Below are 25,218 nucleotides of genomic sequence, written 5' to 3'. Positions count from 1 at the left end.
CATTACATTATCCCATCAAAGACTCGTCCCAAGTATATTGCAAAATCAGCTGGTCTTCTTTGGGTTAAATTCATCAACAAATGGAGGCAAATCATCGAAAGATTAAATTGTCTTTGTGTGAGAGATGACACATAGTCCTTGGAACTGGTCCAGAAACGCTTCCTGAATACAGTGTACATCGTGGATGAAGTCACGCCTTACAAGAGAAATCGGTCTGCACCTTCTACCTGTACCTGTAGTAGGACCTAAATGAGATACACATATGTTCAGGTTGAAAGAATTCCCCCAATATCAACTTATTGTTACATGGAGAATGATTTAAAGTACTTTGTGCAATTGTCAACAATTGCAACTGATTGTAATGACAAATTACCTTGCATTGACATACATGGTACATTGTACATGTAGATACAGTATACATACACTCATCAATTATTCTGTGTTTTGAGTAAAAACAATGTTGAAAATGATGGCCGTACTTACTTAAATTGCCCATGATTTTTATCATGGCTCCTACTCAAAGCACTGAATAATGGGTGTACATGTATATTAATGTTGATGAAGGGTAATATGCCAAGCAGTTGCAAAAAAAAAAACCATCTTAATGCAAGAATTATTAATTTTAATCAGTTTAAACAAACCACTACATGAGGAAAAAGAATATTGTATATTTGCATAAGGAAGATTACCAATATTCACACATCTCTCGACTTGTCCTCTCTTACTTGAAATGTACAGTGGATGTAAATACTTAGATGAGGAAGGAATTTTATCCAATTGGCCAGAAGCAAAATGTGCAAAGCAAAAGAGAGAACTTTCATTAAAAAAAACCACTTTTCATAACTCCTTTTGGATTTCACAATAGATTAGAATCCACATAAACTGATGCTGATTCAATGGAGATGAATTCTCTTACCTTGTAGATTGGAATGTTAGGCATTTTAGGAATGTCAGGCATTGGCCTATCATTGTGGCAAATCAAGTGTCTGAGTACAATGACTTCACAGATGGTAATACAACCCCAGGCCCAGATTACCATGGATAACTTTACTAGCCATTGCTAATTTTACAATCTGTAGTCCCAAGTTTAAACAAGTCATATTGAAGTTGCTCTATAAACCAGTTTGTATTTCTGACAAAATTGGCCAATTTGCTTCTCGCATCATCTATAATGATGAGAATATTGTTATGCCCTTTTAGAAAGTCAGCATTTGTTTTGGGGAGGTTTTTTTTTTTTCCAGTGAGTCATTGAAATTGTTTATCTGTATAGACTGTATGCCTATACCTTCTCTGACCTGTAGACACAGATGTTTAGTTTTACATTTTGCATTTAAATAACCATGATGATGATTGAAGGATTGCAAGATACAGTGAAGTCATCATTTTTGTACAAACTTTTGTGGCAATTCTATGATATCATCTTCCATATTTTTTCAACATTACAGACTTAAATAGTGATACCACACATAAAGCAGGCCAGACCATAATTTAACACATACATGTACTAAACAGAAGACAAATGTTTTCAGAATACAGCAAGCATTCCCAAAACTACAGGATTAGACATTAATAATCAGCCTTTAAAAAAAAAAAGGGGGGGGGGAGAAAAAGATCACACAGATAGCATGTGTTACCAGCCCCAGCTTACTGTGCCTTCTTATAGAGTCATAACTCCACTGACCCAATGATTTTAAACATGGCTGTCAAAACGAGTTAAAACTGGAAGAACCATACTGCAGTTGCAGCTGGGACTGCAGAACTGTGTTCAGGTTTTGTAATTGTATCTAAGTTTGCACAGCATGTGTACATACATCAAGTAGACATTACAAGTGTAGCATTTGAAAGAAAAAAAAAAACTGAGATGATTTTGAATGCTTTGAGTAAGCATGAGCATCAATGTGTGTATCTGCATGTACTTGCAGGTCATCACCCATCACAGCAAATCACATTAAAAGTGTGTCTGGTTTCTTGTCCACATCAGTGTAAACAATTTTACTCTGCATTTCTTCAGTTTCAATTGGAAGTACTTAATAAAGTTTGAGCAGAAGTGCAGACTACCCAGGAGATAATGTATTACAATTGTATGTAATACATCTTATTTTAATGTTATGTTCATGAAAAAAAAAAAATAGAATATTCATCTGCAAAGACGGCATCTACAATGTATATGAAATTTGGAATTTTGTTACTGACAACAAATTCATACTAGACAATATCTAATTTTTGCATCAGAAATATCTGCATTAGCAATGATATTTGCAATGAATTTAACAGAATTACGGTATGTTTCATGCAAGGGATGAAAACACTCTTCAAATCAAAAGTACCCTCATAACTGATAGAAGCTTTTTCAGCAGATTTTTCTAAGAATTTGTATCAAACAATCACATTGAAATATTGACAATATTTTGTTATGTGAAAAGAATGGACTGAAAACAATTATTTTTACATCCCTGCCCATCAAATGTGATTTTTATGTTTATTTGTTTTTTGTTTGTTTTTATTTTTTGCACACCTACACTTGTATGCCCTGATTTTTGTATCACCATTATGTGAGTTCTTTAGTGGCCTTGTATTAATGCAAATGGAATGTATGTTTATATCATGCAGCCTGCAATTGTTGCATTATATCTTTTCATGTATGTTTTGTTTTGTTTTGTCTTTGTTTTATTCACATATATTCAGCCCCAAAGTAAACAAAAGAAATGTTTTGTCTGAACATTTCAAATCAGATGCCTGAAGTGCCAAGAATGCATAAAGAATGAAAAACTAATTTTTAATAGATAATGAGTAGCCAAAATTCCTACTATGGGAAAGTTATTTTGAAGAAAGTCTGTAATATTATAATCTCAAATAAGTGGAAAAATAAAAGAAAACAAGTCAATCCTTTGAGATGGAGAACTCAAAGACATGTTGGTTTTAGGATTACAGTAGACATTGTTTTGTGAACAACCTGGCGTGGACTAGTTGAGCATAGTGTCTCCTGAACATTGAATGAGCGAGCCTGGCAGAATCCTTTTCAGGATCTCTGTGTTATGATATAATTGATACAGTGTACATGTGCCATTAACATATTTTTAAGCAAAGAGCTCCATGTACACTGTAGGTATCTGAAATAGAACAGTCAACCCTAGTATTATCAGTTTTCATTTTGGAGAGATTATAGAAGATGTTTGTCAACAAAATGTATGTTTTGTGACCATTCACACACATACATTGGACAAGCACAATCTAAAGGTCCACTTATAATGCTGCAATGTCTCACTGTGATACAGAAGGCCTAACCATATTATTGCCAGAATTTATGGAACCCATGCAAAGTTAATAGGAATTGGAGAATGTAGAAGAGAAGGGTTATTTTGGAGTTACATGCCTCTTAATTGTATACCAATATTCTTTAGTGTGCATAAATGATAACAATTTAGAAAATATAGTTCCTCATCTGTCCATTTCTCCTGTAAAATAAAACAAAAAGTAATTTTCAAGATAGGTACAAGTTGTATTCTGCTAGAGGTAAAAACTTTGTTTATTGAATATTATCAAAGCAAAGTGTTTGCACTTATACAGTGCATCAATCTTAGATATCTACATATACAACATATACTGTAATGTAAAACCGGGTGTAGAATAAATATGTGTATGTACTCTTTTACCATATAAAGAATCTGTGATCATGCGTGCCATTTAGACTAGATGCAGCGATAGAATCTGTTGTCACAATCTCGTTGCATGATAAAAAGCATGGCATGCATGGCCGGATGTCATATCCCACAATGCACTGCCCGTGTGTGTGTGCATGCGCCCACCCACTTTGCCCGACTGTCTCATCTCCTGCCTGCCTCCAACTGTTGTGGTCTAACCATCGTCACCCTGACCCATGGCCAGTGAAGCGTGTGAATGTGTAAGTATTCGTCTTTGCAGTGTCATTTTACTAGTGCATACTCTTAGAGCCCAACGTGAATGTTGGTTCTGCCTAGAAATAGATTCGCACTTCTTTAGATACTGGTACAATGTACATGTACATGGTAAGCCATATGTTTTTTGATTAACAGTGGATTAGATACTGATCTATTACAAATCATTACTGTTTGTAGAAATTCATAGGACAAACTTCTCGCATCTTGTACATCCTTTTATAATTACATTTTTAGCACATATTTTAGTTGCCATGTCAGGCAAATCTCTAGTATTTATTAGGCAATGTCCTTGACTGCCATTAAAAATTTGTTTGTGTCTTGTAATTAATAAGTCCACATGAACCTGGAATTTCTGACAGTACTTTAAGAAAAGAATCTTTTCTGTTGTGATATATGCATGGTATTTGCCTGGGATTAGTGAGCAGCATTGGAAGTTTTTGAATGATTAAATTACCTTCCAGGGCCTGTTTCACTAAGATCCTAAAATCAATCCTTAGTTCAGTTCAGCTAATCCTAGGGACAATTTTGGGATCAATCAGACCTCACAATTTAGGAACTGTTCAACTAAGCCATTTGGGAACAATATCTTCTGCCCTCTCCTTGCCAAATTGCAGAGCACATCTTAAAAGTCTATTCATTCTCCCCAACTACAAATGTAGAGAAGGTCTGAATCTGTCCCAACTTTGGATTCATTGTTTGGCTCAGTAGGGTTCCTACACTACAATGTATGTGAGTGAAACAGGGCCCAGGTGTTAGATGAGAGGTACAAGGTAGTGGTCAGGAGTACTTTTATACACAGACCTGTCCAGGCTTTTGATACTGCATTTCAACCCAGATGCCTACAACATATCTATAGGATTCCTGAAAATCCCTACTCTATAAATGCATAATGTGCAGAGACTCCAACCCAAAGCACCTTCTGATCTGGAGATTCTCCCGCCTGAAACCCCTAGCAAACGGGAGACTCCAACATGATGTGTGCGAAGCGCGAAGTTCCTAGGGTTCTAGATGCTCTCTTGTGCTATCTGAGGCTTATTTTTTCAACATACGATAGAAATATGTAAGAAATCCCTTCCAACGGGAGACAAAGAGCCAGGGCGGGAGAAATTAAATCTCAAACGGGAGAACGGGAGATTTTGCAAAAATGGGTTTTCGGCGGGAGATCTCCCGTCAAAAACGGGAGAGTTGGAGTCTCTGAATGTGTTGTAGTCACTGATATGATAAGGTATTTTTCGTATTTACAAACAAGCAAGCAAACAAGTTTAGCCAAGGAATTTTGAATCTGCTGTCCACTCTGTAATTTCTTTAAGCCAACATTAAACTGCAATTTTGTATTGACTGCCCAGTTTGTTGAGTTTAATCTAAAATCAGTGTTGACAGTAATAAATTTAATACACATCCTATTTTATGTCATAATTTCATTTTTTTTTGTTAGGTTTTCTTATATAATTTATAAACACTAGTCTTTTGCATACTTTCAGACATTACCATTTAGTTGGTTTCATAGAAAAGGCTTCATCTTTTGTGAAAGATAGTGTGAAAGCAAACCTTATAAAAATTGAAATCAATAAGTTAATTTATGATTATAAAACATGACATTATTCAGTTTCAGTAGTGTATCAATTAAAAAGAGGCCCTACAATAAAGAATATCCAACTCTGCATGGATTATGTAGCTGTATATTCTGACTGAATAAAGAAGTAGATTTTAAGTTTGTAGGCCAGATGATCCGTGAATATTATATTTCTTGAATGAAGACTTGTAAGACAATTTTTGTCAGTGTTTGAATTTTGCAGTGGAGGCATACAGGAACAGAATGAGAGATAGATATCATCCCATTTTAAGATCTACAAAGCAAACTTTGCAATTTACCGCCTTCTGTCACTGGAGACAACAATCAAACATAATATGTTGATACGTACACATATTACAAGTATGTGTACATTATATTTGTGTATATACACATACATTGTATACCCAGTCGGTAGCACTTAAATTCAATATATTACACAATGCTACTTAATTGGTAAGGAATTATTCCAAGACATTAGGTTATTAGGTCTTGATGCTATTCTTCATTAAGATGTGAGTGTATGCTTGTTGGTGTCATGGAACATGTAAGTGCTAAGCACCACTCTAGACTTCCGTGAATTCATTTATTTTGTTGCTCAAAGAGGGTGCATGACATCAGTCACATAGTTGTGGAAATATTTTTTTTTAATTCAACATCATGTGAATAGCAATTTTGGGTAAACGGAGTGTATATACTGTATATATATATGAGTGTGTGTGCGAGTGTGTGTACATATGCATGTATACATATGGATATGCAATTATATATTACATGCATACAGCCTGTACTTGTGAATTATGTATGTATGTACTTGTATGTACAAGTGTACGATATGCATTATATATACTGTACGTGTATGTAGATACCATGTACAGTAGATAGACACAAAGCTGTGTGCATATCTAGAGTATATGCATACATAATGTACATGGAATATGTACCATTTTTAAAATTCATGAAGTTTAGCACTAATTTAGGTCCAAAATTTCAAAGAATTTGAACATAAATCAATAATTAGTAGGCATCGTTTGGACCTAATACATCTTAAGGCCACCGAACACTATACGACTTTTAGTCGCACGACTATTAAAGCAACTCTGTATCTGATATAAACAAGCGTGTTTATTCTGAGGCCATTGTGATTTATTTCGGTTTCAAAGTCTGTCAATTGTGCGACCGAATGTTGTATAGGGTGTGGCGGCCTTTAATCAACTTGTATGAAATCTAATAAAATTTCCAAACTGTCTTCCATCCATTCCATCTATTCCCTTGCCTACCTCTAGTGGACATTGACGCTCCTGCTGGAAACCTCCTGAGCTTCAGCGAGTCGTATGGTGGGGATGTCAGTGCCAGTGTAGACCCTGGCTTGGACTCAGACACTGACGTTGACCTTGATGATATCTTGCCATACGATGAAACACTCATCCTGCCAAAGAAGAAGAAACGCATGCGGAAGGAGAGCGAGGATGACGATGGTCATCCTTTCGCCACACACACTGACGACAGCCAGGAGAAGCCAGCGGACAGGTCAGCATCCATGACCAAAACACAAGCCAAGATGACCATTCAAACAAAGATTGAGGAGGCACAGAGAGCACAAGCCTATGCATACAAGGACACCTCACCTGTGCGCCCAATGAAGAAGGACTTGTCCCCAACGAGGAAACCATCCCCACAACGTGAACCCAAGTTGGGGAGGCCGGCGCCGCCAGCCAAAGCCACGGTGCTACCGCAGCCTATGCTGCATGTGGACCCCGAGCCTGAGATACCACAGACAGACATGAAGACACCGCCAGTGGTGCACATGCCTCCTCACACCCAGACCCAGGCTGGTCCACCGAAGCCAAGTATCACCGCATCCCTGAAATCAAGGTTTGAACCCACAGAGAAAGCAAAACCGACCTTTCCGACCAAGCCACCGACAATGCCAAAGCCGTCCAAGATGCCGAGTGTGCCCGCTAAACCAGATGTGGCACCAAAGCCCTCTGCACCATGGGCACCGCCCGTGTCCAAGACCTCACCAATCAAACCGCAGGTCACCCAGCAAACCAAAGCAGTGCCAATGCAAACCAAACATTACGTACTCATGCCTCCCGAACCGGAGGAGAGGAAACCGCCAACCTTCTTGAAGTTCATCAACCACTGCCACGCTAAACCTGGTGAGGCTGGACGATTTGAGTCACAGGTCGCTGGCAAGCCAATGCCGTCAATCAAATGGTTGCGTGATGGACAGGAACTGAAACCTTCTCCAAATTGCAAGATTGAGAAGAAACCAGACGGCACCACAACACTGACTTTCGTGCGGGTGGCACCGAGTGACTCTGGCAAGATCACCTGCAAGATTGAGAATGTTGCTGGCTTGGCATCTTGCACTGCAAAGCTCATTGTTGAAGGTATTGTTGTTCATTCAAGCTTCTATATAATTGCTAAAAAAGAACATTTAGCTCATAAAAGAAACCAAAGTTTTGCATTCTCTGCCTTAACTTATTGCCAAAGGGAACATTGAAGATCATGTTAGATATCTATAGGGATCTCAGAATTTCATCGGAACCAGTTAAATGCAGCAAAATTGCAGGCATCCCAACTCCCCATTTTCTGAATAGTCATTTGAAGTCAAATATATTCATCAGCCTCTCAAATTGTTGTCATGTACATTTTTATGAAGAATTTTGTAGTGATTTGGAAATAATGATGTAAAATATGATGTAACGGGGTAGAATTTGTTCATCTTATGGCATGTATGTAGACTACAATTTTCAATGATATTTTGCTTTTATACATTCATGATACAGTATATCTCTTATATCTCTTGAAGATAAAGGATCAAAGAGCTGATCTGAAGTAGCATCTTCAGTGGAAAAGTGACAATGTGTAGTCATCATGTTAATTTATGATTCCAGTGTTACGATAAAAATTCGTAATTTACCAATGCAGATGATCTGCTTTTTTCCAAGTCCATGCCAGAGTAGGTTGTGTCTGGTTGTGAGCACTTGTTTGCTCAGATTTAGCCATACACTTGCATGTCATCTCTATTAACACAATTGAAACTGATCCTCTAGACGAAGAGCAGCGCGTCATCCGCGAGACCAAACACCAACGCTTTATCCAGTCCACTCTCACTACAACACCGGAAGACATCTACTCATCAGACCTCGAGATCCAGGTAGAACCTCCTACCTTCAGGATAGGTGGTCCTCCACCGGCGGCCCGGGTACCAGGACCCAGTGCGCCAGGCGCGCCCAGGGAGCCAGCCCCACTTGGCCCTCGACCCGTCCAACCACCGTCCTTCCACTCCTTCCTGACGAGCCAGGAGGCCGTGGAAGGAGGTTCGGCGCGGTTCGAGTGCCATGTCAGTGGTCACCCACGCCCAACTGTCAGGTGGTATAAGGTGAGGCATGACATATGCATTTAAACTTACGCGTTGTCAGATCTGCAGATATATGTACAAAAGAAAAAAAAAAACACACCCCCCCCCAAAAAAAAAAGTGTTTTGATAGATTGTACCATCTGTATCTGTTGATTCTTGAAGACTTATTGCATGTTACATATTTCACATTTATTGAAAATTCCTCTGGGTAATACCAGTAGTTTTTTTTTTTCATATAATTTATCTTCAAGTTGTCATGTTTCAATACTATGTGGTTTTTTTTCCCTATCTTTTGAGTTAACTGATAACAGAGCAATTCAAATTTTATTAATTGTTTTGGAAATACAATTTGAGACTGCTTTTGACTCTCACCACTTTGAAGAACAATCGTAAGCACACAATTTTGGCTAATATGTTCTCCACCAGTGTCCACACAGCTCATGAGCCGATGACCATTTGTGTGATTCTTTAAAGGAATATTTGTGAACGAACTGCTTGATTCTTGGTCATTTTAGAGTGGAAGGGAGCTCCGCCCGGACAACCGCATCACAATCAGGATCACGGAAGATGGAAACTGTATTCTGGAAATCTCCTGTGTCTATCCGGAGGACTCCGGTGAATACATCGTCAAGGCAACCAACCAGGCCGGCGAGGCAACATCCATTGCCCAGCTGACTGTGGCACGTAAGTATCTATCCCCATCCCGTTCTAACATCTCTATTATGACAGGGCGCATCTACTGTTGTACTACTTGATTAATCATCTGTGTGCTGCTTTATTACCTGTCCTTAGGTATGTATGTGAGATTTGTCCACATTTGATTCATTGGCACAGAAAGGGATAATTTGTGAGATACATGTATGTTTTGATGATAGGAGGAGCCATATGGCTCAGTGGTTAAGACTGTGGACCCTCAAATGTTAGGTCTGTGGTTTGAGTCTGCTTGCAGCAGCAGAAGCGCCCCTTGACAAAGTACTTCATGCCTCTTTGCCTAGTTCTTTAGAGGGGATTTACATTGTAATGCCATTGGTATATCAGCTTACTCATCAAGTTTGAATGTTTTCTATAAGGCTGAGTTGAATACAATCAAAGACACATTCAGGGATGACCTGAAATATTCATTTTTCATTTATTAATTCCATCTTTAACAGAAACCCATAAATGTGGTTTTTTTTACAGAAAAAAAGTGCAATTAATATTAGCATCAAATTTGCAACAAATTGAAATTTGTTAGTAAAATCAATCTACCTTCACGTCAACCTGCAGGAATACCATAAAAAAAACCCCATAATAATGATAATGATCCCACCGAGAGAAAAGCAATGTTGAAGACTCTGTCTATAGTGACCACTTTTTTTCATCTTCCATGGGTAACCACTATAGGCAGGCTTGACTGCATGCAATTGAAGACCTGAATATAAGAAGGACCCAAGTCCAATTTTTGGCCAAATTCAGTTTGACATGTGAAATTGTAGCTTATGCATAGACTCATCTTGTGTATAAATGATGAATCCTAATTACCCCCGGAAGTGCCTGAAATGAATGAGTTAAATCATATATGAATGTAAGAACGAAGGACTTGGGTCATTTTTACATTCATATTATAGCGCCCTCTCTCATCTTTCTCTCATCTCTATAGCAGAATATCATGTATATGATTCAAAGAACGACCCAAGTCCATCACACAAAATGGCCTCTCCACAATTAATGTAAATGTTAATTATAATAATATATGTTCTAATTGATATATACTTGTACAATGTTGCCTTCCCATCACAGTTGAAGAGAATATTATTGGACAAATAAAAAAGATATGAAGTTTTTTTAAGTTTACTCGAAATAGTCCTCCATGGACTTGGGTCGTTCTTATATTCAGATACTCAATTGATAACACGTCAACAGTATATCTGAAAGTAGTGTATGCTAGCATTGTGAATTTGTTAGAAGATATTAACTCTTCATTGTTTTAGAAGCTCCCTCATTTTAAGTCATATTCCTCTGAGGTCTTTTAGCTCCTCTGAGGAACAGTGCATTGAGCATCAGGTGCCTATTAGAAATGGATTATTGGTCTACAAATTGTGTGGGCTTCATTGTACATACATTGTACTCCACATAGAACTTCCCCACAAAGATATTCTTGCACATATCTGGAATATTGTACCTTTTGTAATTCTGTTCTCAGCGTCCACCTACCACTACCAGATGGATGGTAGAGAACCCCACCAGGATCTCCACATCCACATCAACCTGGACCAGGATGGAATGGTTCCTCAGCCTGGCATCCACACCGTCTCCGCTCCTGGTGTGACGGTGTCGCCGGGTGTGTCCGTCCCCGTCACCTCCCAGGTTACTCAGGGGCTGCAGTTTGCACAAGGTCAGACAGCACATTGAGAGGGTGTTGTAGCTTGCATTACAACAGTGAAATTACATATAAATATACTCGGGCTCGACACTAGCTTTTTTTTCTGGTGGCCCGTTCTGGCCAGCAAAAACTTTCAATATTAAATTTTGGTGGCCAAAAAAAAAGAAAGAAAGATATGTAGTGGCCTGAAATGAAAGCAAAGGTAACAATCCATTTTGAATCTTAGTTACCCAATCAGGCCACCAAAAGATACATTTGGTGGCCCGTCACCAATTTGTAGTGGCCCTGGATCATTGGGCCACTGCTGATATCGAGCCCTGTATAGTTGTATATACGCACGTACAGGGGGTATTTAAAAACTCAATTTGTAAGATAAACAAAGCACCTTGTCTGACAACCTGATTTTGTGTTGCAAAGGCAATTCAGTTGTAGAGACAAATCATTTACTCACAATGGAGAAATATGCAAGAATTACACTTAAATTGCCGATGTACTTTATCCATGACATACATGGTACTTCTACCAGGTCCTGCAGGGAGTGTTGCCAGTATCCTTCTTTGTTTCATATGACATGGCAGTGGCACTTGATATATCTTTGTCTCATGTAGGTAATTTTCATTAACCCTCACTGTGCCTCATTTGCTTGTAGGCACAGTTGTTGGAGTGATTTCCTCGCCAGTTGACACAGATGTCATGTCAATGAATAGAGATGACATTTAATCCACCTCACCCTGTTCATGTCACCATGTCCACCCTGATGGACTAAGGCGCTGCTATGCCTTTGTGGACTATCAAATTTATTAAATGAGGTCAAGTTGGGAGAAATTATATTAATGCCATTTTAAAACTTTGGCAAGTTGCAGTTACTGTAAGTTCCTTGACACATTGAGGATAAATGCTGATATGTGTTTAACGGTTTTCTTTACTTAATGCAAATGATGTTTCAGGACCTGCACCAACCACCACCACAAGAACTGTAGAGGTTGTCAGTGGTCCGTCTGATGTGGAAAGAACAACTGAAGAGTTATCAACCACATCCAGGCGAACAACAACCAAGACCACCACAACAAAAACTGTTACCGAGACAGTGACTGAGGAAAGTGACGTGGAAATTCCTGGCATGACCTTCACCAGTCAGCGATTCTCTCAGACACCAACCACCCCAGGATCTGCTCCAGGAACCCCTGGACAGCCTGGAACTCCCGGACAACCAGGATATCCAGGAACTCCCATTCAGATCTATGGACAAACCATTCCACAACAGATGCCCAACATCAACATCACTCTCAATATCTCAGGGTTCCAGGAGGCCTTGCCTGAACCGCCAACCTTCCGGAGGTTGGTGACCGACACCACGGTCACTGAGAGCCAGAGTGTTCAACTGGACTGCATCATCACCGGACATCCTTTCCCGCAGATCACCTGGTTGAAGGATGACCAGATTATCCAAGACTCGCCGGACTTCCAGTACATCATCAATGGCAACAGGGTCTCACTGCTCATCAATGTAACACTTCCTGAGGATACCGGTGACTACACATGCAGAGCAACCAATCCCTATGGAACAGCAGTATGCACTTGTCGACTGACTGTGCGCCGTAAGTATATCCATCATATTTAACCCATTGAGGATGGGCCGATTTTGCTACAACATGCATTTCCCATAGACACTTGCCCAAGTATACATGTTCAATGTGCTTGGGACTTGTCCTCAATGGGTTAATGTACAAGTATTAATGACATGATGCTAGAGTACTTGAGTATTGTGTTAATGCACAGTTGGCATGTAATTACTAATTCTTACATATCAGCACTTCAAATCAAAACTTCAAATGCTTGAGTAGTCCTAATTTAATTCAAGTTTAAACAAATAAATTGGCATTTTGGCAAATTTTGCCTTTCTTGTGCATACATTCAAACAACATGCACTTGACTTCACACATTCCTTATGGTGTGATAGTAAGCTAATAGTAATGATATGCCAGTTTTATTTCCATAAAAAGATTCATGCTAATATATAAAATTTGAATATATATTTGAAAAAAAGTATGGAATGCATTGCGATATATAATCAAATCCATAGAGTCATTTCAGTCTTTCTATTAAAGATAACAAATGTTTATGCATCTCCATTAGGGTGCCATGAGCTTCATTTTGAGATGGATTCGTCATCAGTACTTAATTATAATTCTTGGCTTAATGTCACAAGGAATATTGTTTTTCTTTCCTGATCTTTCAGCTGGCAAAATGCGAACTGTAAGTGGAGATGAAGCTTTCTCTGAATCAGAAGTGATTCGTAGAGTGAGAAAGACTACTACCACAACCACAACCAGGGTCGCAGAAAGTGATATTGATGCCCCCTCAGAGTACTCAGAGCGCACCTATCGTGTGGTGAGGAACAAGCCACCAAAGTTTCTAAATGAACTCTTGGACATTGAGGTGCTGGAGAACAGCACAGCTAAATTTGATGCCAGGGTCACAGGTCGTCCGTCGCCACAAGTCCGCTGGTTTAGCGATGGCATAGAGATTCATCCAGGAGGACGTTACACATTGCACTATGATGATCAGGGACACTGTTCATTGACCATCACCAATGTGACACGAGATGACTCTGCTGAAATTGAATGCAGAGCTGTGAATCCTGCTGGTGAAGAGGCTTCAAGTTTTGCTGATCTCATTGTCAAACCCATTCCACAAGCAGGTAAAAGACCAAGGAGGAGACGAGAGCAGCAGACCCTCTTTGTCCATGGAACCAAGCCAAAGTTCACTTCAGAGGTGAAATCTATCCAAGTCGCGGAAGGTCATACCGCAAGATTTGTGGTGAAGATCATTGGACAGCCTCGTCCCACTGTCACATGGTACAAAAATGGGCGTCCCATTCCACATGATGAACGGTACATTGTGACTTACGAAGAAGACGGTACATGTACGCTCATCATAACAAATGTATGTGCAGATGATGATGCAGAATATATGTGTAAAGCGGTGAATGAGCTCGGTAAAACAATCTCTTATGCTGACCTGGTCGTTGAAACTACCACCATGACAATAACCACCATCCCAGAAGAACCAGAGCAGGAGACATGGACAGAACGTGTTGAGAAATATGTAGAAAGTGACACAGAAAGTGTTCGCACAGTAACCACTACAACAACCACCAAGAAGAGGACAACTATATCAAGAGAGGGACAAGAGCCAACTAGTGGAACAGAGAGTGTTACTGTGGAAGTTCGACCTCGAGATAGACAATGGACACCGTCCAGACCGATGCATGAAGTGACATTTGAAACAGATGTTGGACAGCCACAGCCAGAGCAGTATGGTGTGGAGGATTACGAGATCATACGAGAGTATGGACCGCGACCGAGAGTCACTCAAGAAGTAAATATTCCAATGAGTCCAGGACAATCTGAAATGACCATTCCTCTTGAAAGAGCTGAAAGATCCACCAAAGAAGTCATGCTCACCCAGAAAGTATACCCAACAGTGACAGAAAAAGAAGTTGTGCCAGATCAAAAGCGTCCAGGTGAGACTCCAATCCGAATGCCTGTTTATCCACAGAGAAAGAAAGTCGATGAAAAAATTTCGCCTGTTAAGAGAGAAGTTCCATCTTCTCAGCCAGCATTTGACAAGATTCCAATACCAAAGGAAGTAGAGGAGGAAATGCTATATGAGGACCTGTATCCACAGCCTCTGCCAGATGTGAGGATGCCTTTCCAGGAGATGCATCCACCAACAACCATTCACGAAGACATTACTAGTACTGTTATGAAGCCTGACTCTGCTGTCAAAAGGCTCAAAGATTTACCAGTTCCTGAGCCAGTACCACGTGTTGATGAACCACCAGTAAAAGCATCTCCACAATTTCCTGACAGAACCCCATCATCACTTGCTGCTTTAGAAAGAATACCTGTAGCAGAACCCCAACCACAATTATATGACACCCCTGTCTATCCTGAAGAAATTGTACAAGAAAAACTTCCCCTGATAGACCGATTGAACAAAATTCCACTGCAGCAATCCCCAGCAAAGGTGCATGAAACTCCAATACAAGCTGACACAAAAAAACCTGTGTACTACAGGCCAGAAATCAAAGAACCACAGCCTCCTCCAAAAATAAAGGAAGTTCCATTTGCAGCAGAAGAGATAAGGCAACCTGAGAGACCGTCATATGTAAAGAAACTTCAAAACCTTCCTCCCCCACATGAACCAGCAAAGGTATTTGAAGATCATATTCATCCATCAAGGAAATCTCCAGTGAAAGTTCCAGTGGAGTTTCCACAACCAGATTATCCCGAGTTTGAGTATGAGGAAGTTCCAGGTTACATGCCTGAACAAGAGGCTCCAGTCCCACATCCCGGCAAGCCAAAAGCAACCCCAAGGAAACCCAAACCTGAAGTTGCTGTGAAACCACTAGCAAAGCAGCCAACCAAGCCAGGAAGACCTCAGGTAGTAGAAGAACTTCAAGACACCCAAGCTGTTCTTGGTCAAGAAGCTCAGTTGCAGACAATCATAATTGGGCTTCCAAGACCAAGAGTCCAGTGGCTGAGAAATGGACGCCCCATTGATGGTGACCGATTTGAGAGTATTGTGACACCGGATGGTGTGTGTACACTTGTTATAAAAATTGTCATAGAAAGCGATCAAACAGTTTATGAGTGTCGAGCCACCAATCCACTTGGGACTGTGTCAACTTTTGCAAATCTTACAGTAACTACTGAGGAGACTATTACCAGGAAAACTGTCACTGAAACTGTCACAACTGAAACTTACACGACTGACAGTGAAGCTGAACAGCAGTACCCTCATCGCACACAAATAGAGATTGGTCCGTCTCGTGACAGGCAGATGTATATTCCTCCAGCAAGAAGGCCATACGCTGTGTCTTCATATGCTGAAATTTCGCCAGAGGATCAGACAGAAACACTTACCACAACCACAGTAACAGAAACCATCACAACGCGGTATGAGGATGATACTTTGTCAGATGTAACTACTCAGAGATCAGAAATGGACATTTATCCTGAATATCAACGACCAACTTCACAAGAAATTGAATTCATTATTGATGGTGTAAGACCACCATTGGATCGGAAAACAGCAGCAGTGGAAGCACAACCAAGGCGTCCAGACTTTCGAGAGCGAACGGCAGTTGACATAGATAGGCAAGTACCCCTTGCACCTATTGAATTTGTCATTGACACACGGCAAGAACGCCCAGAAGAGGAATATGAAACAGTCACACGACGTAAAACGACCACTGTCACTGAGAAAGTAATTCAGAGGAAAGATGAAGAGGAAACAGAACCCATCGAGTCATACTCTATCGAGTATCCAGAAGAGCCGAGGCAGCCAGTGGGTTTCTCCATTGACTTACCAACTCCAAGTGCTGTTGAATATTCAGAGGAAGAAATACTGCCAAGATATACAGAACCACTGAGAATTGACGTTGATATTCCAGAACCATATGAAATAGTTCCTGGTGAAGAACGAGTTGAGCAGCCTCCTCCTCTTGATATTTCATTTGAGCAGCAGCAACAGGTAGAAGTCATCTTGGGCCCGGAAAAGGTGCTTCCTAAAAAATATGAGCCACTTGAACTCACTTTTTCAACAGAGCCAGTTGAAGAAATTGATATTGGACCTGAACAACTCCAGCCAAAGGAGCGCCCTGTTTCTTTTGATGTTAAGTTCCCCAAGCCAACCATCAGAAGAATGCAGGTTGCTGATGAGAAGGTTGCGGAGAGAGAACCTCCCACACCATTAGAGTTGACGTTTGAAGGAGCTCCAGTGGAGGAAATCCACCTTGGTCCTGAAGAAGTTCTTCATGTGGAGCAACCTTTGCCTCATGAACCGCTTGCAATGCAATTTACTTCTGCTCCCAAAGAAGAAATTACTCTTGGTCCAGAACGTGTGAAACCAAAGCCAGTGGAGGACAAGCCATCTTTCAAATTAGCCAGAACTCCTAGGAAAGATATAAAGCCTGGACCTGAAAAAGTGATTCCGCCACCACAGATACCACTCCAACCTGAATTTGAAGAGTTAGTAATACCATCTCAGTATGCACCGCATATTAGCCCAGTCCGAAAAACAAGTGTCAAGGAAACTTCAGTTCAGGAGGTACATCCACAACCAAGCCCTGTTGTCCCTGAAAGGGGTAGGAGTGAAATCCAAATTGAAACACAACCACAGCCACCTCGTGAAATAGAGCTTGTTCTGGATTTGCCAAAACCAGAAAGAACAAGAAAAACATATACTGAAACAGTCAGAACTGAAACCAAAACTGTAGTTGAACCTGACAAAGAGCCGAAGATGGAATATGAAGAATTGGTGATTCCTGGAGAACCGCGAAGGCCATCAAAGCCACCAAAACCAACACAGTGGCCTCAAAAGAAAATTACAGAGCCAGTTTACACTGAAGAGCCATACCAGATGCCAGAAGAAGCTATTCCAGAGCATACACCGATATCTCCAGAGGAACTCCCCTTTGCCCGTGCTGCAGTCACAAGTTATCCACCAGATGTTTTACTTGCGCCAGATGATATTGAGGTTCCCTATGGGGATGTAGCTCGACTTGAGTGCCAAATACAAGGGGAACCACAGCCTGTAGCACGCTGGCAACGAGATGGAGTACCTGTAACAGGTAATAGATACCTAACTCTTGTCGAAAGGGATGGACGTGTTGTTCTTGTGATTAACCCTGTTGAAGAAGTTGATGACACTGAATTTGAGTGTGTTGCTACTAACGAGGAGGGAACTGTGACAACGTATGCAGATGTGTACGTGAAAGATATACCACCAGGAAAGCTGAAGACACCTTCTGTCAGAAAACCCAAAAGAACTGAACGGGTTTCTGTGTCTGTTACTCCTAAAAAGACAGAAACCTCACATGTCACTGTTCAGCGAAAAGAAGAGAGACCCTTCAAATCATTTGAAGTTACAGTTGGCGTTCCTGAGGAGATGAAGCCAGAGAGAATTTCTCAAAGGCCCCGTGGACCGGCAGATGTTCCAGTTGAGCCTCAAGAGGAAAGTTTTACAACTGTCACTGAAACAGTGACAAAAATAAAACCAGAACCTAGTAAACGACAAACAACAAGCATGGACATTGACACTCCAGGTAGACCTCTTGGTCCTATTGAACTTACCATTGATATTCCCAAAGATGTTCCTGATGATGCAATTCCACGGAAACCAGAGTTTGAGGTATTGGTTGTGCCTGAATTGCCTGAGGAGCATACTGTCACAACTGTGACAGAACATGTGACAACTGTTGTTGAATCTGAAAAAGTTTCTGAAACTCAAGAAAAAACTCAGGTTTTCCAAGATCAGGAAAGACCTCTGGCTCCTGTTGAACTAACAGTTGAGATACCTGCAGACCAACCAGAGTTTGAGGAGGTTGTGTTGCCCAAACAAGTTATACCAGAAGGACCAGAATATGAAGTAGTTGTTGTGCCAACAGAAGATCGTACGGAAGACATTGTAACTATCACTGAGACTGTGAGTACAGTTGTGGAAACTGATCAGGTTCCAGTGGAACCTACAAGACAACCCTTGCCTCCGGTTGAATTAACATTTGAAGTTCCAAAAGCAGTTCAACCAGAGTTTGAAGAGGTTGTGGTTCCCACAGAGCACAAACCAACAAAGCTAGAATCCAAGATTCTGAAAGACTTGCATCCTGAGGTTGAAGAGGTGGTAGTACCTAAGAAGCATATTCCAAAACTACCAGAATATGACATGCCAAAGAAGGATCAACCTGAGTTTGAGGAAGTTGTGATATCAACAGAGCACATGCCACAACAAGTTAGATTCCCACCACAAGATGAAATTCCCAGTGAACCAGAATTTGAGGTTTTAGTTGTCCCTCGACTCCCAGAAGAACAAACAACAACAGTAACAGAAGTGGTTACGTCTGTCATTGAGACAGAAGAGGTTCCAGAGCAGCGAGAAACTGAACAGAGACCAGTAGAAACAGTGAAACCCATCTATAAGCTGCCAAAGGATGATAAACCAGAATTTGAAGAGATCATGCCCAGAAGGCAAGAATTAGAACGACCAGAATATGAGGTATTTGTAGTGCCACAAGAACCAGAAGAAACTGTGTCTACTGTTACAGAATCAGACAAAAGGCCAGCTCCAAAGAAGCGGACAGAGGTTCATCTTGAAACACAAAAGAAACCTCTAGAACCAATAGAACTTTCTTTTGAACTTCCCAGAGAAGTCAAACCACAAAAAGATGAATATGTGATGGACATTCCAGAACAACCAGAGTATGAAGTATTGGTTGTACCACAGCGCCCTGAGGAGGAAACGGTCACAACAGTTACTGAGACTGTGACTACAATCGTTGAGACAGAGGAGATCCCAGGAGTAATTGAAGAGGAACCTGATAGACATATGCCTCCACTGGAACTTACGTTTGAAATACCGAGAGAGGAACAGCGTGAATTTGAGGAGATCATTGTCCCGCAAGAACCAGAATATGAGGTACTTGTAGTACCAGAGGAGGAATCTGTTACAATATCTGAAACAGTGTCTACAGTTGTAGAATCAGACAGAGCACCAGCAACAAAAAAACGGACAGAGGTTCATCTTGAAACGGAAAAGAGACCACTTGGACCTGTAGAACTTTCATTTGAACTTCCCAGGGAAGACAAACCACAAAAGGATGACTTTGTGAAGGACATTCCAGAACAACCGGAGTATGAAGTATTGGTTGTACCACAGCGCCCTGAGGAGGAAACGGTCACAAGAGTTACTGAGACTGTGACTACAGTTGTTGAGACAGAGGAGTTCCCAGGAGTACTTGAACAAGAACCTGATAGACATATGCCTCCACTAGAACTTACGTTTGAAATACCGAGAGAGGAACAGCGTGAATTTGAGGAGATCATTGTCCCGCAAGAACCAGAATATGAGGTACTTGTAGTACCAGAGGAGGAATCTGTTACAATATCTGAAACAGTATCTACAGTTGTTGAATCAGACAGAGCACCAGCAACAAAGAAACGGACAGAGGTTCATCTTGAAACAGAAAAGAAACCACTTGGACCTGTAGAACTTTCATTTGAACTTCCCAGGGAAGACAAACCACAAAAGGATGACTTTGTGAAGGACATTCCAGAACAACCGGAGTATGAAGTATTGGTTGTACCACAGCGCCCTGAGGAGGAATCGGTCACAACAGTTACTGAGACTGTGACTACAGTTGTTGAGACAGAGGAGTTCCCAGCAGTACTTGAACAAGAACCTGATAGACATATGCCTCCACTAGAACTTACATTTGAAATACCAAGAGAGGAACAGCGTGAATTTGAGGAGATTATTGTCCCGCAAGAACCAGAATATGAGGTACTTGTAGTACCAGAGGAGGAATCTGTTACAATATCTGAAACAGTGTCTACAGTTGTAGAATCAGACAGAGCACCAGCAACAAAGAAACGGACAGAGGTTCACCTTGAAACAGAAAAGAAACCACTTGGACCTGTTGAACTTTCGTTTGAACTTCCCAGAGAAGTCAAACCACAAAAGGATGACTTTGTGAAGGACATTCTAGAACAACCTGAGTATGAAGTATTGGTTGTACCACATCATCCAGAGGAGGAAACGGTCACAACAGTTACTGAGACTGTGACTACAGTTGTTGAGACGGAGGAGATCCCAGAAGTAAGTGAACAAGAACCTGATAGACATATGCCTCCATTAGAACTTACATTTGAAATACCGAGAGAGGAACAACGTGAATTTGAGGAGATTGTTGTCCCTCAAGAGCCAGAATATGAAGTTCTTGTGTTACCAGCAGAGAAAGAAACTGTAACAGTTGTGACTGAAACTGTGAAGACTCAGGTGCAGTCTCAGGATGAACCAGAAACACATACCAGTGACATAGTAATTGATACCAAGGGAAAACCGCTTGGCCCTATTGAACTTACCTTTGATGTGCCTAAAGAACAGGCAGAGTTTCCATACACTCCTGACACAAGAAAGACAACTGTTGAGAGGCTGCCAACAGAGGTTGAGGAACGGGGATTACAAGAAATTGATGTACCAAGAGAGCCAGAATATGAAGTATATGTTGTGCCCCAAGAAGAGCATGTAGAGGAGACTGCAGTTACAGTTACGGAAGTTACTGAGATTAAAAGGCCTGAAACAATGGAAGTGCAACTCAAAGAAGAAAAGCCCCTCACTCCTTTTGAACTCAAATTTGATGCCCCACGCGAGGAACAACCTGAGTTCGAGGAGGTTGTTTTTCAAGAACAAATTGTTGACCAACCAGAATATGAGGTTCAGGTTTTCCCTACACAGCCACAGGATGTTGATGTTCCCCAGAAACCTGAATATGAAGTTCTTGTGTTGCCAATGGAGAAGGAGGAAACTGTTACAACTGTTACAGAAACTGTAACTACACTTGTGGAAACAGAGGATGTACCAGACTTCCATGTACCAAGCAGAGATTTCATTGACCAGGGAAGACAAGTGCCTCTGACCCCAGTTGAGCTTACATTAGAGCTTCCACGAGCAGAGCAGCCTGAATTTGAGGAAGCTGTGCCAGAGGAGCACGTGCCTAAGGAACCAGAATATGAAGTTCTTGTTTTGCCTCTTGATCATCCGGAAGAGGAAACTATAACAACTGTGAAGAAAACTACTACGACAGTTGTTGAAAGAAAAGATGTTCCAGACAGTTCACCCAAGTCATCACAGATAGAAATTGAAAGTAAACAACAACCACTGGGTCCAGTTGAACTTTCCTTTGAAGTACCAATTTCTGACAGGCCAGAGTATGAAGTGCTTGTCATGCCTCTTGAAAAGCCTGAAGAGGAAACAATCACCACAGTTACAGAAACTATTACTACTGTCATGGAAAGTGAGGAAGTTCCTAGTAAGCCTCAGTCAACTGAAGTTTTTATGAATCGGGAAGGTCAACCATTTGCTCCCATTGAATTAACATTTGATATCCCACAAGACGTTCCACCACAGGAAGAACTGGCTCCTGGTAAAGCCCCTGAAGGTCCTGAATTTGAAGTACTGGTAATGCCTATGCAACAACCTGCTCCTGAGGCTCCATACACCTTGGAACCATCTGAAGATATCGTCGATCAAGAGCAGAAACCAATGGGTCCAGTTGAGCTGACATTCGAGCTCCCAACAGACACAAGTGTAGATGTACAGGATGTTCCATATCAGCCAGAGTATGAGATCCTTGTCTTGCCAGCAGACAAGGAAGAAATCCAAACAGCCACTACAGTCACAGAAAGTGTGACTACCCTTGTAGAAACAGAGAAGTTTACAGAGACCCGGGAGTCTGCTGAAGTTGAATTCACTCAAGGGGAATATCCTGGAGAAGTAGAACTGACATTTGAGATACAACCAGAGAAACATCCTGAAGTTGAAAAAGTGAAACCATTCTCAGAAGAATTGTATGAAGAAATGCCGGAACATGTTCCTGATACTGCTGAACCGGATGTCAAGAAACCTCAAGGTATCGAGGTTGTTGTCGTGCAAGAACCTCCTGAAATCATCAAACCCCTTGAAGATATTGTCACCAAAGTTGGAGAAACTGTGCGATTGCATGCAAAAGTGACAGGTCATCCTCAACCCAAAGTTGAGTGGTTCAAACATGGTAAACCTGTCAAGGGGGATAGATTTGTCACACTCATTGAGCGAGATGGGAATACTGTTCTTCTTATATCACCAGTTAAAAAAGAAGATGAAACAGACTTTGAATGTGTTGCAACAAACATGGAAGGAAGGGTTTCAACAAAAGCAGAACTTTATATTGGAGAAAAGAAGCCTAAAGTATCTGTAGAGAAACCCAAAGAAAAGCCATCAGAGAAGCCAAAGGAAAAGCCAAAAGAAAAGCCATCAGAGAAGCCAAAGGAAAAGCCAAAAGAAAAACCCTCAGATGTCCATCGTAAGCCTGCTGAAGAGTTGAAACCAATGAAAGGTGAAGAAACCATTCCGATACAAGATGTTTTGCCTGAAGAGTCTGTTGAAATTCAAATAGAAGTACCTATCGAAAAGAAACCGGAGATTGCAGAGTTTGTGACGGAGGAAAGAATTATTCAAGAAAGACCAAGAGGACCTGCTGACCTACCTGAAGAACCAGAGTTTGAGGAAGTTATTGCAATAAGTGAAGAGATGGTTTCTGCTGAAATTGTCCTCATGGCTGGTGAAGAGCCAGAGTATGAAGATGAGGTTATTATGCCTGAAGAAATCATCGAGGACATTGAAAAACCATCTGACTATCCTGAAGAAAAGACAGAGAGAGCTGAGGTCGTGATCGAATGCGAGAGGCAGCCCTTGCAGCCGATCGAACTCGTGGTAGATGTTAAAGGAGGTGAACAGATGCCACAAATGCCGGAGTATGAAGAAGTTGTGCTGCCAGTGGAACAAATACCAGAGCACAGAGAAACAACCGGAGTTACGGTTGAAAAAGGGCCAGATGATCAAAAGACATTTGAAATCATCTTTGACACTCCTGAGGCACCACAGCAGGTATCAACAACTGTGACAAAGACTGTAACAGAAGTTATTGAAACACAGGAACAGAAAGTAAGTCCAGCTGTAGGTGAACTTGTTGTAGACTTTGCAGCTCCAGAAGAGGAAATGCCAGGTGACACAAGGGAGAGGACAACCATCATAGTGCCAACAGAGGAAGAAGAACATCACCCTGTGAAAATAATTCTTGATATATCTGAAGATAAGCACACAGATGACATCTTTATTGAGGTCGTCCGACACGTGACAAACGTTGAGGTAGACATTGGTGGGCGTGCTTCCTTCACCTGTATGATAGTTGGTAAACCACGTCCAACAGTTCACTGGCTTGCCAATGGTAGACCTCTGACGGGCGACCGGTTCATATCTGTCTTCAGTCTTGATGGCACGTGCGAGCTAGTCATCACAGAGGTGCAGGAGGAAGATGAAACAGTGTACACCTGTCATGCAGAGAACTCTGCTGGAGTAGTGACAACAACAGCTGAGCTCATTATTCCACATGAACGTAAGTCATGTTACACTGGGTTTTTTTTTCAGTACAACTACTGGCTCCAGCTGGGACAATTTTTATACCATTTCATGCCTGTATTTGATAAATCTCCAGACTTCTATATGAGTTAACATAAAATCTGAAGCTAGTTGCTAATGTGCAAGGCCCTTGAAGTGATTGGCACTACATTTATTAAGTGATTTGAAATGATTGGACTGTTTCCTGGATGTTCTGTGTCTTTTTGACCGGAATGTAGTTCATATTCAAGATTTTACGTTTTCTCACAGTTTTGAAAGGAACTGTGCAGGGATGTGAGAGTTCAGAGTTTAATCTGATTTCTCTTTTTTTTTTTACTGTGCCCAAAACCTAATTCTCAGACTTTTGGTCATTCAAATACATTGAAATGTTTACCATTTAATGCACTTCAGACTTACTTTTCATATGTTTCAGATTTTTCAGATTTTTTTTTCTGCAAGTTATCTCTCACCCCTGCATTCTCACTACCAATAGTTTGTCAAACAATCTTTTGAACTTACCAAATGCAGGTGCCCACATTCAGTGTTAAAAGTGAAACTCTTCACACATCTTGTTTTAAATGAATAACTGGTACCAACAGTTGTCTTACACACATGAATGGCGACATCCACTCTAAAATTACTCATAGGCTAATATTTGTAAATGGTAATGATGTGAGTATGACAGATTAAATATCAAAGATACAGAAACTGTTTTTTCAAGTATAACTTACTATTGTTACCTAAACTGTATTTTTATAACACCTTTGCATGTGAAGCATGCAGCATGTATCTTGTGGTTTGTCATGTCTATGATGTGGCTGAGATGTACTCGGAAAAATGAAATTCTTGTCAATTATCTTTTGGCCATTTCATCCCATTCATTTGGTTGTATTTTTGCTTTTGATGAATGGTACCAATTTCTTCATATTTGATGTTATCACACATATCTATTCACTGTAACCATTTTAGGATTGAGTTGCATTTTTCAATATCACTAACA

General features: G+C 40.8%; 1 protein-coding gene across 1 annotated transcript in view; it reads left to right on the top strand.

Moving 5' to 3' along the window:
- LOC139732582 (uncharacterized) overlaps nt 1-25,218 on the top strand; it is a gene marked incomplete at its 5' end in the record, with an annotated part of 130,299 nt that overhangs the window by 69,069 nt on the left and 36,012 nt on the right. The window contains 6 exon segments of the mRNA XM_071643435.1: nt 6,774-7,883; nt 8,550-8,878; nt 9,373-9,541; nt 11,040-11,231; nt 12,167-12,817; nt 13,459-24,216. Coding sequence (XP_071499536.1) covers nt 6,774-7,883; nt 8,550-8,878; nt 9,373-9,541; nt 11,040-11,231; nt 12,167-12,817; nt 13,459-24,216 — 13,209 coding nt within the window.

The sequence above is a fragment of the Diadema antillarum genome, unplaced genomic scaffold, assembly GCF_040938485.1.
Source record: "Diadema antillarum isolate AM-2024a unplaced genomic scaffold, OU_Dant_1.0 seq00000437_RagTag, whole genome shotgun sequence".
NCBI classification, from domain to species: domain Eukaryota; kingdom Metazoa; phylum Echinodermata; class Echinoidea; order Diadematoida; family Diadematidae; genus Diadema; species Diadema antillarum.
Note: the sequence above shows the minus strand (reverse complement) of the source record. Positions and strands in the feature narration are given on the sequence as shown.